The 16,237-nt window shown below is 36.9% G+C and overlaps 1 protein-coding gene across 1 annotated transcript in view; it reads left to right on the top strand.

The window, feature by feature from the left end:
- Window positions 1-16,237, top strand: part of LOC129272585 (cilia- and flagella-associated protein 43-like) — a 46,455-nt gene that overhangs the window by 15,261 nt on the left and 14,957 nt on the right. The window contains exons 11-23 of the mRNA XM_064107317.1: window positions 716-865; window positions 1,726-1,907; window positions 2,611-2,891; window positions 5,575-5,758; window positions 7,645-7,746; window positions 8,373-8,450; window positions 9,021-9,146; window positions 10,644-10,748; window positions 11,391-11,507; window positions 12,231-12,272; window positions 14,137-14,310; window positions 14,795-15,001; window positions 15,484-15,654. Coding sequence (XP_063963387.1) covers window positions 716-865; window positions 1,726-1,907; window positions 2,611-2,891; window positions 5,575-5,758; window positions 7,645-7,746; window positions 8,373-8,450; window positions 9,021-9,146; window positions 10,644-10,748; window positions 11,391-11,507; window positions 12,231-12,272; window positions 14,137-14,310; window positions 14,795-15,001; window positions 15,484-15,654 — 1,919 coding nt within the window. The remainder of the gene's footprint in view (window positions 1-715; window positions 866-1,725; window positions 1,908-2,610; window positions 2,892-5,574; window positions 5,759-7,644; window positions 7,747-8,372; window positions 8,451-9,020; window positions 9,147-10,643; window positions 10,749-11,390; window positions 11,508-12,230; window positions 12,273-14,136; window positions 14,311-14,794; window positions 15,002-15,483; window positions 15,655-16,237) is intronic.

The following is a 16,237-nucleotide window of genomic DNA, read 5'->3' as shown; positions in this document are numbered from 1 at the left end:
CTGTATCCCCATATGAATCATTCCTCGTATAATTGTATTTGCTCATATCCTCAATTAACCACTTGACTGCTGCATGGTGCTATTTTAACAGAACGGGTATGACCAGCGTGGCGCTGGTATGCCAAAACAGACAAAGCTCAGACAATAGCATGTGCACGTAATATTGTGTGGTCTGCGCACAGTGTACAAACACCAAACATGTAATATTACGTGGTCCGCAGCCAAGCGATTAAACAGACTGAGTGGACACTTGGGTACCAGGCCTCCCTTAAGAAACACACATCTAAGTTTTACTCTCCAATTTCTAGTCAGTATTACCTATGAACATGAATTGAGAATGCTACTGTGTACTTTATAAAAATGTTGGAAATGAATTGTTTGGTTTAAGGGAATTTGTCATAGACTTCTGGGAATAATCATTCATAACAAGCTCAATGAAACATGGGCCTTGATCTACTGTTTATGATGCCGGGCCTCCCAAAAGAAACACCCAAAAATTGCTCTTCAAGTCCTGGTCAGTCTTTCCTAAATGAGTGCTTGAACGTGGATGGAGAATGCTACAATGTAGTTCATAAAAAAGTTGGAAATTAATTATTTGGTTTAATAAGGGAATTTGTCATAGATTCCTGGGAATAGTCAATCATAACAAGCTTTATGAAACCTGACTCTTGATTTCCTATTTACATTTACATCTTAATTTGCTATTATTCTTTAGCTGTTACTGGTAATGTCGTGAGCATCGCTACTAGCATCGATGAGAAACGGGGACCAGTCAAGGTGGTGGCTCTCCTCAACACCGACTCTTCTGTCAACACCGGCGCTGACAAGCTTGTGGCCTTTGATGTCCCTGGAAACTTGGCAGATGGTGAGAAAGCCAATTTGAATGTCCTGAAATTCATAACAATTCATTTTACGAGAATGGAGGAAATACAGCTGCAAAATTCTTTCAGCATTATGTTTATAAATTGTCACTGTTGTAAAAATTTATCACATATGCTGTCACCAATGTTGTGTTAGGTTGTTTGTATTGCATATGCTTATTTCGATTTAGTGTAACAACTAGACAATTTATTCAGCAAAATAAGAATAGCTAACAAAGAATTACATTGGAGAAAGTTATATTGCCAAAGATGATAGTGGTTTATAAGAGCGTAGCTATGGTACCCATGGTATTGAATGTTGCCAGGAATAAGGCAGACAAACTACATTACCAAAACCTTGAAAGTTCTCCATTCTGACTTGTTGCACTTGTGGGAGATCACTATTAAACACAACTAAGTCTTGGGCAGGTAAAATTTTGGTTAGACTCTTTGGCCCGTATTCTGAAGTCAGCTTTAACTTAGACCATGGTCTAACTCTGCTAAAACTATGGAAAGCCAAAAATGACAAAACTTTCTTTACATTGTATGCGTCTTGTGATTACTGTGCTCTTTCCTAGCTTGTGAATTGTGAAGAAAGCTTATTTATCTTATGTATCCTTCTGAAACAGTCAAGAATGATTTGATAGAAAAATGAGCTGATACATTGAAATTTTATTGTTTGAGATTTATGCCACAATTGGCTATCCATAGTTGAACCCCAACTGTAAACCAGAGTTTAAATTACAACTGACTTCAGAATATGGGCCTTTGTCTCATCAGACAGATCCAGTACCACTGGCACTCACAGGGTGCTAAAATGAAGTCTTTTATTTACAAGTTCTTATCCTTCTTTGTTCCTTGTTAGACTTGTCCAACTTCCTAGCCAGTCCCAACTGTGATTTTAAGGAAGACATCGTGAAGAAGATGGTATTGACACTTCCCAGCCAAGCAATGAGTGTTGCTGTAGGGTCTGGTGGAGAAGTCTACACCCTGTCCATCAACAAACAGATCCAGAAGATGACTCTTCCAAAAGAACCACCAAAACAGGTATGGCTGCTCTTTTGTTTTGTTTGCTTTCTCTCTTACTTTCTTCATTCTTCTTTCTGCCTTCATTCCTTCCTTTCTTTCCTTCCTTCGTTCCTTTGCTTATTCCTTCAGTTTAACTTAACCTTTAGGCTCATATAATTTGGTTTTGTATGATACTAGCATAGATCTCAGGAATTCTATTGATATTGAGGTCAGACAGTCAAATGGGAAGTCGCCACCTTCCACTTTTCTTGCTTGAACAATATCTCCATTTTCCGCTTTACAGGCGGGCGTATTATGTGCTCGCCTTAGCGACACTCTTGTTAAAGAATACATCATGGTCACATGGTTAGGTCAAAGGTCATTTTCAAGTCAACGTTAAAGTTTACATGCAAGACTCTTATGACACCTAACTCCGCAACCGTAAGTCACTTTTCAACAAAATTTTGATGGTAGATGTACTTAGGTGACTTGCATGTTATGCTGCAGTCAGAGGTCACATGGTAAGGTCAATGGTCATTTTCAGGTCAACATTAAAGTTTACGTGCAAGGCTCTTATAACAAGTGTTATTCCATCCCAGTCATTTCACAATGTTTTGATACAATTCTGTTGCGTGCCCTCGCAAATCACAATATTTCTGGTTATTTTCATAAGAGAACTAAATGTGACAGAGCTACCTCGTGTGATAACGTTGGTTTGATTGAAATTGAATTCTCATTGTAGAACAACGTTCAAGCTTGCCAGCTCCAGTCGGAAGCGGACTACCCGGTCCACGACCTGGCCGGGGGCACCCTTCTCCTCTCCCACCACAAGCGCTGGCTCCTCTCTGCCTCCCCCGTCGGCACGATGACCGTCCGGAGCACGGACGCCATGGAGAACCCGTTCAATATCCACTGCCACAGCTTCCAGACCGGCGGCGTTCATAGGATGTGCTTGACCCAAGATGCCACTCAGGTACTGACCACAGGGGCTCAGGATGGGACCATGACATGCTATGCATGGAAGTGAGTTTGTTTCTTTCTTCTTGAATATAGCATTTGATAATGAATCCACTGTTGATTCCGATCACAAAAAAGGCAATATTGTTAGAGACAGGTAAACATTCTGTAAATATTTCTATTGAAATAGTCAAATCCTTACTTAAATAAATCTCATCTTTTTTCTTTACAAGTATAGTTTATTTATTTTGTTTTCATTAATGAATTTATTGTTTATATTAGTTGTCAGCCCACCAATGTGTTTTGAAACATCCATATAAATTGCCCTATAATAAATGTTATTACTAAATATGTAATAATACAAAACATTTATAAGGGGCTTAAATGAGGGCATTTCTGAGTGCACTGTTTTCTATATCATTAGAGGTTAACACTATTTAACACAATTAAATTGGCCTCATAGAAATTTGAAATTAAGATGTTTATCCTTATTAATCTTCCCATACAAGAAAATAAAACCATATATGCACATACTGCATATATTTTTTTATTCATAAATATCTTGAATTTGATGTTACTTGTACAGTACATGTATAAATTCTACAAAGGCATTACGCTTTGAAATCCCTAAAGGGTCATTGAATATTTTGATCCAGAGAGTTTTTCTTATTAAGCTGTTTCTGAAGTATTTAACAAGGGAACAATTTCTTTTATTACTTTCTTTATCCATGGGTGGTTTATTATTTTTATAGGCTAGTAAATGGCAAAATATTCATTGTTAAAAATTATGAATAAAGGCGAATGTTAAATTTTCCACCTAATATCTTTCATGAGTCATGCTCATTGGAGAAAGAATTACAAACGGGTTGGAGAAATAAAGTAGATTGTTTTGGGTGGGAATTGGACATCAGTCAAGCTATTTGATGGAAATTCACATTTCTTTCATACATTTCTTTTATTCACTCACTTCACACATTCCTTTCTTCTTTCTTTCACTTTCCTCTGTTCATTCCATTTATTCATGTACATCTCACTATCTGACTGTCCAAACTGCTCATTAACATTGAATTCAATAAAACAAACTTACAATGTATTTCAATGCTTTGTAGCGTAGATATTTGGTTATATGAACGGCTAAAAAAATGAATGATATTTTCCTCGTAAATATTTTCCTTGCAAATGTCATTTTACCACAAAGTTATTTTCATTGCTCTCTTACAAATTTTACTCAAGAATGTGAAGATTCATCTTTTATTTTGTCATCTTTCATGCTCTTTGTTTCATCATCATCATCATCTTGCATCTTGGAATAGTATGAATAGGTAGATGGTGTGTTCCATGGGAAGTGGAATAGTGCATGCATGTGGTGTTGGGATTGGTGGTGGGCACGTTTCTATTTCCTGGGGGTGTTTCGTGAAAGTTGTCAGCACTGGCTAAATTGTCATTGCTGACCGTTTCAGTGAAATCCTCGCTTTTGATTGGCTGAGAGGCACCAGCCTCTGACTGTTACTATGGTAACTGCCGGAGATAGATAACTTGTTAGTGCTGACAACTTTCATGAAATGTTCACTTGTATATCATTTTATTTGAAATTTTGGTTGCAGATGTCATTGTTGATAATTTACATTGTGTCAAATCTCCTCAACAATTTTTGTCGGTATTCTACAGGCTGTCGAGTCTCCCTGATTGCCAGGAAGACTCACTGAAATTTTACTGATTTTCAAGTGAAAAACTGAAGATTTTCAACATCTCCCCTATTCATACATTTATTTCTGTCATTAGATTACAGTGTGTAATTGAGAAAGATCTCCCTTCTTTCTCAGTATCTCCCTGAAAAGTGAATATTAAAGTTGGCAGCTCTGATTTTGATTTTTTCTTAAGGAATCAGCAGATGAAAAGAGTTGAAATAGTCCCTATTTATTTGTAAGATCGGATATTAAATGATAGTCTAATAGGTTACACATTATTGAACTTTCTCCAAAGCTTTAGACAGGTTTTGATAAAGATATTGGTTTGAAGTACAAGTAGTCTATATTGTACCCATGTATTTAATCTTGGTCCCTGTTAATATATGTGTTATGCATGTTGTGTGATGTTCAGGGTTTGAGTATGTTATTATGTGATTGCTTCTTTATTACAGTATTTGTTTAGGAAATGGCCAATGTGTAACTTGTATTGATTTACATGTACATGTATGTCATTTTAATTGCTGTTAGCTGTTATGAGTGTAATGAACACTATCTTGTTTTTTTTTTTTTTGAGATATGTATATTTATTCAGAATGATTATTTATTGAAATCTCAGGTTAGGCCTATGTTTCATCAAGATTAGTATAGAAACACGAAGGTGTGCTTGTTGTACTTGATCATGGGTTATAGTTAAAAATCTTACTCGTGCATGACCTTGTCACCTATTGAAATTAATATTTTTGAATATTTTTCCCAAAATTTGTACCAAACGGAATAGGTTTTACAGATAATTTTATGCATTTGGAAACAAGAGAGAAGGTACTTTAAATTTTGGTGTGTGTCACTTGTGTCTTTGTGTCTCGGCGAGCGTGCAGTGGACAAAATCGTATGGATCCAAAATTGCACAATGAATGGATCTAAGATTCCACAAATGATAATGTCATTGTAAAAAGGGCTAAAAGATTGATATCAAACAACCGTTCTAATGACAAGGATCTGCACATACCTATATATGTGTCATATAATAATAAACACTATTCATATATGTGATTTTTCTGTAGCTTTAACTCCATGGGTAAGACCAAGGCCAACTCTGCCATCGAGGCGGCACGTTCCCACAAGTCCATGCTTCAGGCGGTTCGTAAGCGAGAGGACGAGGTCCTGCAGTCTATGAGAGACTGGAGTCCTCATTCTCTAGTGGGCTCCAGAACCGCATCCCACGAGCATATCTCGTCATCTAATGAGGTATGATTGGTGTCTATTGTAGACAAAATGACTTGTTTAACTTCAGACAAATAAAATTTCAAAACTATGGTCTATGGAAATCCAAATAAGACACAAATCTTTGATGATGATCAATTAATCAGCATTTTTGTCCTCTGTTGATTAATATATCAATTGTTGTGGTATGAAAAATGAAAGTGATTTTTTCTTTTCACGGTGGTCTCATTAAGATCAGGGAAACACCTCATAATAGGACATGTGGGGCGATATAAAAATTATACTATGATGCTCAAGAATCTGGCTAAAACTATTCTCATCAAAGGAACATCAATAGTACACTTCTCCTGAGAGAAAATGGCCTGAGGGAGAATGGTACTATTTATATTCCTGAGTGTGAATAGTTTTAGCCTGTTCCGAAAATGAGTCATTGTATATTTGTTATATATCCCTTCCACCTCATTCTTCATCACATCAAAAAAAAAAAAAATTAGTAACATATGAAAAATTTCATCAAACTTTTTGGATATGCTGATCGCATTGCAGCCCCCCCCCCCCCGTGTTAGGTGCACCCACTGAGATGCATCCAATGGCTTGAGCTGCCATGCACAGGCATGTAGGCACCTTGAGCGCAATGCTCATATGTGGGGTCGTAAAAATGCATAGTCCATTTTTTCCCTAGGGAAAAATTGGACTATTCTTAACGACAGCAAGGTAAATCAGTTACCAGATAGTTACCATCACACTAAGACAATCAGAACCAAGGAAAGATGTCAGGGGGGGTGTTTCACAAAGATTTAAGTATGACACTTAAATGCCGACGCGTACATGATATGAAATGCACAATCTTAAAGGGGAATCCAACCCAAATGAAAACGTGTTTTTATAAGGAAAAGAAAAATCAGACAAGTTGACAGGTGAAAGTTTGAACAATATTGGACAAACAACAAGAAAGTTATGAATTTTCAAAAGTTGTAAATATCGGTAATCACTATACCCATGGACACTTCAAATTGGCCGCACATGGGATGTCATTGTGATGTAAGGCAAGGACTACTCTTCCATGTACTCCAATACATATTATGACTAAAATGTCATTTTTTCCAAAAGTTTTATTTCAAATTATAATTTTCTTTCATGAGGACATAAAGCAATATACTACCTGGGTTATAATTAGATTACTGCCCCAGGGGAATGGGTACTTAGGAGAAAACCACAAATCCCTGATAATAAAGTACATGGCCTATGGGAAAGTTGTCCTTGCCCCTTGTCATAATTTACTTACCCAGTTGCCAATTTGAAATCTACATAGTATTAGTGATCTCAATTTTAAAGCAGCTATAACTTTCTTATTGCTTGTCCGATTTCTTTCAAACTTCCACCATTTTGTTTAATTTATTTTTCTCCTTACCAACACAACATTCTATGGCCAAGGCTGGATTCCCCTTTAATGATCAATAGCAGTAGTGCGCGTCCTTTTGGCATGATCTGACCAATGCGGTCATGCCTTTTATAACGCACAAAAATAGGCATTTAAGTGTGACTCTAGGTCATACTTAAACCTTTGTGAAACACCCCAGATATGCTAACTTGTCAGACGTACATTTTACAAATGTTGATTAGGAGTTGATTGCACTCTAGGAATACATGTAGATGCTGTACCTTTCATTTTGTGAAATGTTGAAATTGAAGTTTATTTTCAATTCCTCAAAACACAGTTTCGTCAATGAATTAAGAATGAATTTAAACAATTATGAAGAACTGAGGTGGGGCTAAAACATAACTTGTAAGACATAAATCCCCTGTGAAATCGATCATAGATCACCTGTGAAATGCAAAGTTTTCTACTATCAATGAAGTCTATTCATCCCTTTAATGCTCATGGATTTGTGGCTTTAAACCCTTTGTAGAATATGACTATTGAGAAGGCGATAGAATCAGACCAAATCTACATGACGCCTACCCCAACCCTGACGGGTGACCCTGCCTGGATGGATGTCAAAGAACTGGAGGTTTGTATACGTGGTAGATCATGGGACATGTGGTGTTAAGAAGAAGGAGGAGGAAAAAGGGAAGGAGAAGGAGGAGGAGGAGATGTTAATGATGATGATAAGGGTGATGATGGCAGTTGATGGCCAAAGTGAAAATGTTGGTGATGTTTATTGGGTTGGAAACTCCTCGTGGATGGGATGCTAATGATGAAGGAGGTGGTGGTGGTGGTGATGATGATGATGATGGTGGTGCATGGTGATAATGGTGATTATCATGATGATGATTATTGTCATGATGGTGATGATGATGTTGATGATGTGGATGATGATGATGATGTCGCCAATTCATGGCCACAGTGATAATGTTGTTGGTTGGGGTGATGTTGTAAAGATCTAGTGGGTGTGATACTAGTAATGATGATGATTTTGAGGATGAAGATGAAGGTGATGATGATGATTATGATGATGATGGCAATTCATGACCAATAATTTCAGTGTTTTGCTGATGATGATGTTAGTAATGATGATGATTTTGAGGATGAAGGTGATGATGATGATGATGATAATAATGGCAATTCATGGCCAATAATTTTAGTCTTTTGCTGATGATGATGTTATTAACACACTCTCCCTCTCTCATCCCATAGGCTCTCCATGATGAGGACAAGCAGTATGCTACTGTCAAGAAAGATTTGAGAGGAGAGATAAGAGATCTCCGTAGGATGGTAGGTTTATCTTCATTCTTATTCAATTTTGGGGGGGTCATGAAGATATATGGAACAAATAACGAAGAGAAAATAAAAATAACAGTGCCGAATGTTGGGGAAAAGACAAAAATATTGAATCTGAGTCGGTAAGAGTGAGTGTATAATTAATAAATTAGTACTATCTAATCCCAGATCTTCTTTCAGAAACAATGTGGGGGCGTTGTGGTCTAGTGGTTATGACTCTTGTCCTTTCAATCAGAGAGGCGTGGGTTCGTATCCAAGCAATGCGGTGATTTCCCTCAGCAAGAAATTTACACACATTCTGCTGCACTTGACCCAGGTGAGGTGAATGGGTACACGGTAGGATTTATTCCTTGATGCTTTTTAGTGCCAGAATGGCAGCTTAGCTATGGCCAGGGTGATAATATGATACCAAGTATCGAAGCGTAGTTGAGTATATGCACATATTAACTTTGCTATGTAAGTGGACATACTATTATTATTATTATTAAGGGTATCAAAAGAAGAAGGGGAGGGGAAAATTCTTAAGAGTGTACCTGTGATAATATTTGTCGCTTCCCCCCATAGATCCAAGATATGATGAAGGTGAATGAAGACTTGCCAGACATCGAGAAGCTCGGCCATGATGAATTCAATTTGGACACGGAAGAACAGCATAGGCTACAGGCTGAAGGAGAGGCTCAAGTACAGCAGGTAAACCTTAGTGTGGGACTACAGTGAAAAAAAAAATGAATAAGATCTCCAATGGGTGATTTCAAGTAAGGTATACAGTGTTGTTCTTGGTGTTGAGAGCGTAAAAAGGCAGCTGAACCGAGCTGGGTTCAGAAGAGCGATACTAATTGCGTCATTGATAGCTTATGACGTCACGCCTCTGCGATTTGTACTTATCTTAACGGTTAAAGCTTATTTTATTGGGATGTTTCATCGTGTTCGCTGCCTGTTCGCGAGCTTGAGATTGCCAACACCCAACTTGAAATCATGATTTTCCCAATCCCTGGGGGTTGGTGTTGTTGAATGGGGAAATAACATGTAGATCGTCAACACCAGCTGCAATGCTGGGTTCAGCAGACGACATTCAACACAAACTGCCGGAAATACGTCGAGGTCAATCCCAACACCAGCCTGATTTCAAGTACAGTGTTGTGGTTGGTGTTGGTGTTGTCACATCACCAACACCAGATTTCAACACCATACTTAAAATCACCCAATGAGTGCCACGGTGTATAGATTTTCATTTATTGGTTCTGATTTGGTTTATTCGAATAATTCCTTGTTTAAAAAGTGCTGATAGAAATGCATATTGCAAAGTTGCATGGTTAAACAAGAAATAAGATAAATGATTAATGATGAATTTAGAAATTTTTAGATTCCATTTTTGTGACGTTTGTGCATTTCCATTCACTATATTCATACACATTTTATTTTGTTTTTGTCTTCGATTAGTTGCAAAACTTGTGAAAAATTACCCCTCCAAGAAATATTCAGCATACATGTACATGTATACAGTGATAATGATAATGGAAGTATACAACATTTACATTGTACTGAAAACAAATGATTCTAACCGCATTTTCACACGGTATCAAAATCGTAATTTGAATGACAATTCCAGTGAAAAATAATTCTAATATGACAAATTTTTAGCATGTGTGAAACCAAACTAGAATCACAAGCGCTAATCACAATCACGAATTCAAATTCTACTCCAGAGGTGAATTCCTGTTAAGTTTCACTCAAAATTACGGTACGAATTTTACGTCTGAAGGGGTTGACCTCCAAAACATCTTTTGAGGGGTGGAGCTTACATGACCTTTCAAGCACTTCGGTAGATAATACAATTGTCATGCACTCAACGTAGTTTCTTTTTTCCGATGCAGTTCTTTGATTGGGTTTGATTGACAAGTCACCAATTACACAATACTGCCTTCGCTCAGGAATTCAAATTCAAATCACAGTTTTCGAGTGAACTTGTGAATGGTACAATGATTCTAGAGACGAATTTCAGTCATCATTACAATGATGATTCAAGATTCTTGTGTGAAAAGGCCCTTACTTTAGTAGGGACTGGTAAATGAAGATCAACATCTTAATCTTATTAAAGGATGCAATGGCATGCAATCCCAGACCTTGTGGTCCAAAGAAGGGAGACTTACCAACATCTTTCTTTGGTGTTTGTTTTTCATTGAATAGATTCGTGAAGAGATGGAGCTTGAAGACCTGGCCAAGATGTACATGAGAGAGACCATCAAGAACGAATGCTGGGACTCTATGATCAACAAAGGTCGCAGTATCAAGGTAAAGGAACTATACATTGAACTTGTGATTGAGAAATTTGCATTCAAAACTTTTTGGGTTTGTTTTTACCCTTGAATCCCAAGAGGGGGTCAAAGAGTTTAATTTCTGCAAATTGTACAAACTTAAATTCAAGATCACCAGGCAAAATATGCATGGGGGGGGGGATGAGGAACAATTCCTCCCTCCCCATTCATTGGCCTGTATTCTGAATTCGAGTTTAAATTAAACCCTGGTTTAAAGTTGTGGTTTAACTATGGAGAGACAATTGGGGCACAAATCTCTATTAGTACATGTTCAATTCATTAACTATTATGACACTCGAACCATCTATAACTGTCTCAGAATGATAACTGAAATATTTTCTTCATTATGAAAGCAAAGGGAAACAAAATAGTAATATAAGAAATATACAATATAAGCAGAATTTTTTAGTTTTTGGCTCCCCATTATTTTAGCACATCATTAGACCATGGCCTAAGTTAACCTGACTTCAGTATACAGGCCATTATCTTTTAATAATAGTAAATAATAATAGTACAGTTTTAAATGAAGACCCAAAGGTCTCTTTGCGCGAGGAAAAGCGGAAAATATGGTAAAAACGTTGACTGACGATTAATGTTTTTCATCGTTTTGATGTTGTAGGCGTTCCATTTCCCTCTGGAGGTGAGCAACTACCCGATGAGGGAGAGAAGCAAGGAAGAGAAAGAGGAGTTGGAATTTGTCAGCAACATGAGGCGTATTGAGGTTGCTGAGATGGCCGTAAGTTTACTTTCATTCGTTGAATCAAGGCCCTGCTTTCATAAAACTTTATTATTGATTGTGATATACAAGTATATTGTGCCTTGTTATTGATTGAGGGAGCAGTGCGTTATACATTTCCAGCAAGTATTGCAAAGTACGTCCCAGTCTGCTTCTGCTACACTCTGTGATAATATCTTTTTTTTTGCGTTCAGGTCATCCCAGCACCCTGTCTTACAAAGAGTTATGATTGATTCAAATTAAACTCAAATGGATTTGAAATTTCTCTCTCTTTAAGTGCACAAATTCAGATTAATTGCGATGTGAGATTGCAACTTCAAGTACAATTTTTTTTTAAATTGCTTATGTCTTCCTTTGTATGAATATCTTCATATTTATAGTCCTTTTGGCTTAAAGTTAACATGATTTGAATTATATGCAATTGTTGTAGCATTTTGAAGGTGTATATGTTCATTGATAGTGTGTTCACTTCAGTATGTATGCTATAGAGATTGTGAGAAAGGATCATTGCATATTGTGGCTAGACTTGAGGATAAATCTAATTAATCATGACATTATTTGTCTGAAAAAGGAGAGGAGTAATGTATTTGACTCTAGTGAAATTTCACTTGAATACTTGATTTTGTTACTCGATAGTTTGCTATCTTGTACTCTATTTGATTCTTTGCCGTGTGGATTAAGGAAAATCCAATGTTTTTTTATTTTTGTAATCTTTACACACAGGCAAGGAAAGAGATTATTGAACTGGGAGCCCAGAAAGACGCAGTAAGTGGGATTAAATGTATTCTACGATATTTGTGTTGAAGATTTATCTGTATGTTTGCGTTGTTTTGCATTATGGGATTCATAAAAAAAAAGAAAATGACTGATGGAGTCGGTGCTAAAATATCATGTAGTAGTGAGATAACACTTTCCTCAAAAGCCTTGGTTTTTTCCCCCTATTATTTGCAATGATTTCAGTATCATCCAATTGAAGGGGATAACCTACTCGATTCTAAAGGCCTACATTTAGCCAAGGGTAGAACTGAGCGGTAAAGGATCACCCGTAGTCTGAGAGCAAAGGGACACACCGTCCTATGAACCTAAGTTAGTCAGTCAGTCAGTATAGACCAGGGGCCCGTAACACAAAGCTTAGCAATGATCGTAGGCCATATTTAGCTCACGCCGTGGCATGGTGTCCGTCATCTGTCGTCCGTCCACAATTTCAAAATGCTTCTTCTTCGTCATTTCAAGTCTGATTTTAATTCTGTTTGCTATATATAATCGCACTAGGTGGGGGATTCAAAACTTCTACACAGAATTTTGAAACTCATTAAATATGCTAATTTATGCGCATTTTTCAAAATTCTTTAAAAATGCTTCTTTTTCTTTATTTGTTGACCGATTTGGATTTTTTGCTGCCATCTGGTAGAGCTTCATGAGGTTTTCCAAACGTCTAAACAGAGTTTTGAAATTTTGAGTAGAATTTTTTAATGCTAATTTATGCAAAATTTATTCATAATCACAAAAAATGCTTCTTTTTTATTTGTTGACCTTTTTTTCATCCATCTAGTAGAGCTAAATTAGGGTCACCAAATTTCAACACAGAATTATGAAATATTGACTAGAAAATTATTTATGCTAATTTATGCAAAATTTATTCATAAATTGAAAAAAATGCTTTTTCTCCTTCATTTGTTGATCAATTTCAATATTGTTTCCTTTATATGAACGCTCTTGGTGGGGATACAAAATTTTAACACAGAATTTTGAAACTCATTAAATGTGCTAATTTATGCATATATTTCAAAACTCACAAAAATACTTATTTGTTGACTGATTTGATTTTTTTTGTTCCATCTGAGAGCTACATGAGGTTCACCAATGTTATACACAGAATTTAGAAATTTTGACCAGAAAATTATTTATGCTAATTTATATGAAATTTATTCAGAAATCACAAAAATGCTTGTTCTATGTCATTTCTTCATCAATTTCAATTCTGTTTCCTCAATTTATGTCACCAATATAATTCACTACAGTGTCAACTGGGCTGAAATTAAAAATTGTGTTAAATTCCATTGCGAGATGCCGGATGAGCTTCACATCATTGATGTGCTAGTTCTATGATTGATTCCATTGGCTACAATGTACAATCAATCGTAACAATTGAGTGTACAGTATAATTAATAACTCACGCTTGTGTAACAGGACCCGGATTTGTTTATTAAATTCATTTCTGTCTACTTTGAACGGTGATGACCTGGGCCCCATCTTACAAAGAGTTGCGATTGATCCAATTAATCGCAACTATGGAAAACCAGCAAAGTCAACATATAAAATGCATGTTTAGTTAAAAAAAATTCTAAATATGAATGTATATCCATTTTAATTGATTTCTTTACAATTTGGTGAGATCTCCTTTGTTTACAAAGGACATTTTGCAAATTTCCTGTAGAAAATCTTATCTTTACATTATTCTGAACCTGAAAACTTGTATTACAATCCTAACTCTAACCCTATGCCCTCTGAGATGTTAAGACCAGAGCAATCGTCGCAGGAGCAAATGTCATGACACCAGAAATATACATTATTAAAACATGGCCAACTGATAGTATACCCATGTTTTTGCTTTTATTTTTTACTCCAGTCTGGTGAGAACGAGGAAGGAGACGAGGAGTCTGAAGAAGGAGAATCAGCAGGGGATCCAGCTGCTATCACCGGCTCCCTGGGAGCCCAGTACGGTGGAGCCAACGATCTCTTCTATAGTCAGTTTGAACTCCACACCAGACAGCAGAAAAACAACCAAATTGTACTCCTTCAGGTAATGCCATCTTTATATCTTGTTCTTTTTATTCTGTATACATACTTGTACTGTACATGGATCATTTTGGCATTTCCAATTTAATGCCCTAAGTCTTACATGCACTTTGCAACATGTTATAAATAAAAACAAATAATAATAACTTTCATTTTCAAGTGCAAACAGTATTTAAAAAGGGGATCACAGAGAAAATAATTGGCTTTTAGTTTATTTTGATTAATTTTTACTTTGTATGGGTTTTCTACTTTTCTTTGATCCTCTCATATTTTACTGTCAACTATTTGAATAACAATCTTTATACGGGACGATGAGCTCACAATATTAAAATTATAAAACTTACTGGGTAGATAAAAAAGACTTGTAAAAGACTATGCAAATTTGATAACATATCTTATTTTGCTGAAAGATTGAAGATTAAAGTTGTAAAACAAATGGCATTTTCAATGTATGATTCTTCCTTTCCACTTTGATTCTATTCTCACAGGATGCTATTTATCGGATCAAGCAGACGTACAACAAGATCTTCGATGAGGTTTACAAGCAGCGGGAGCAGGAGATTGCTCGCATCGAGGAGAAGAACGTCCGCATCACCAAGATCCTCGACGACCTCACCAGCAGCGAGGAAATCTGGCAGCCTGTCATGGATGCCGACGAGAAACCCGAGAAGCTTCTCACTGTCGAAGATTCAGAGGTGAATACTGTGAATTTCATTTGCGAGAATCAGATGAATTTGCTTCCGTTTTTTTCTTTGTCAATGAAGCAGTGACCATGAACGTGATGGAGGGTCATTTTAAGTATAGGGCCCGTATTCTGAACTTGGGTCGGAATTAATTTGTTGGGCCTGTACAGTGGCTTACATGTTATTTGACTGGATGCCAAGTGCCATGGTGGGATTTTGTACCAGCATCCCTCTGATTTTAATTTCCGTCATAAGTTCAACTTTAAAATTAGATTTAGACAGTAAATCCAAAGTTTCAAATGTGGTCTTGTCCCAGTACCCATGAAAAAGGGATGGTTGGATTCAGCTGTCACTCGCAGCAATCGCTCCTACCCCTTCTCTCCACTTTGCCTGGCTCCGTGCATCCTTCATCCTCAACCCAATCCTCCTTCTCTTCTCCTAACATCAATAGTGATATGTCTCGTTTTCTTGTTCCACCCTCCCCCCCCCTATAGGTTACTGGGGAGAAGTTTATAAGTGCCGAGCAGCAAGCCAAGATGGATGAAGAAGCAAGGCTGGAGGAAGAGAAGAAATTGGCTGCGAAGGGAGACAATGCAAGGGAGAGAGCCTTGGACATGATGATGGGTGGTGTGCTGGAGATCAAGAAAGAGGATGAACTAAAAAAGGTCGGGACTTCATTTTCACATTTTCCCCATGTTTGCCATATTAGTCCCTTTTATTCTCCACGCAATCAGGGGCCCGTTACACAAACTTAGCAATGATCATAGAACATATTCTTATGATTGATTGCATTGACTACAATGTACAATTAATTGCAAAAATCAAGTGTATGATCAATCGCTAACCTCAGTGTTACAGGACCCATATGTTATTTTTTAAATGTTTTTATCGCTTATATATGATACATGGAATATTGCAAGAAATGTCATTTTCAAAAATCTTGAATTTTTCTTTCAAAGGGGTGATACAATGATGCAGAAATGAATCATTCGCAGAAAATAGTGCCGAAAGGCTTCATGGGTCTTTCATCAAGCAAAACCAATTTGATGAAACACCTCTACATGCCCCCCAAATCAAATCTTACTTTTTGTGAAACATTTGAATATAAAACATAGAATTGGCAATAATGATGATCACTTTGACATACATGTATCCCAGGGTATCATCAACTCATTGGTCTGTATTCTCAAAAGAGATTTCAATTGTACCAGGGTACAAAACCATGGTTTATGCAGACTTGTATGCATA

This window comes from Lytechinus pictus, chromosome 12, assembly GCF_037042905.1.
Source record: "Lytechinus pictus isolate F3 Inbred chromosome 12, Lp3.0, whole genome shotgun sequence".
NCBI classification, from domain to species: Eukaryota; Metazoa; Echinodermata; class Echinoidea; order Temnopleuroida; family Toxopneustidae; genus Lytechinus; species Lytechinus pictus.
Note: the sequence above shows the minus strand (reverse complement) of the source record. Positions and strands in the feature narration are given on the sequence as shown.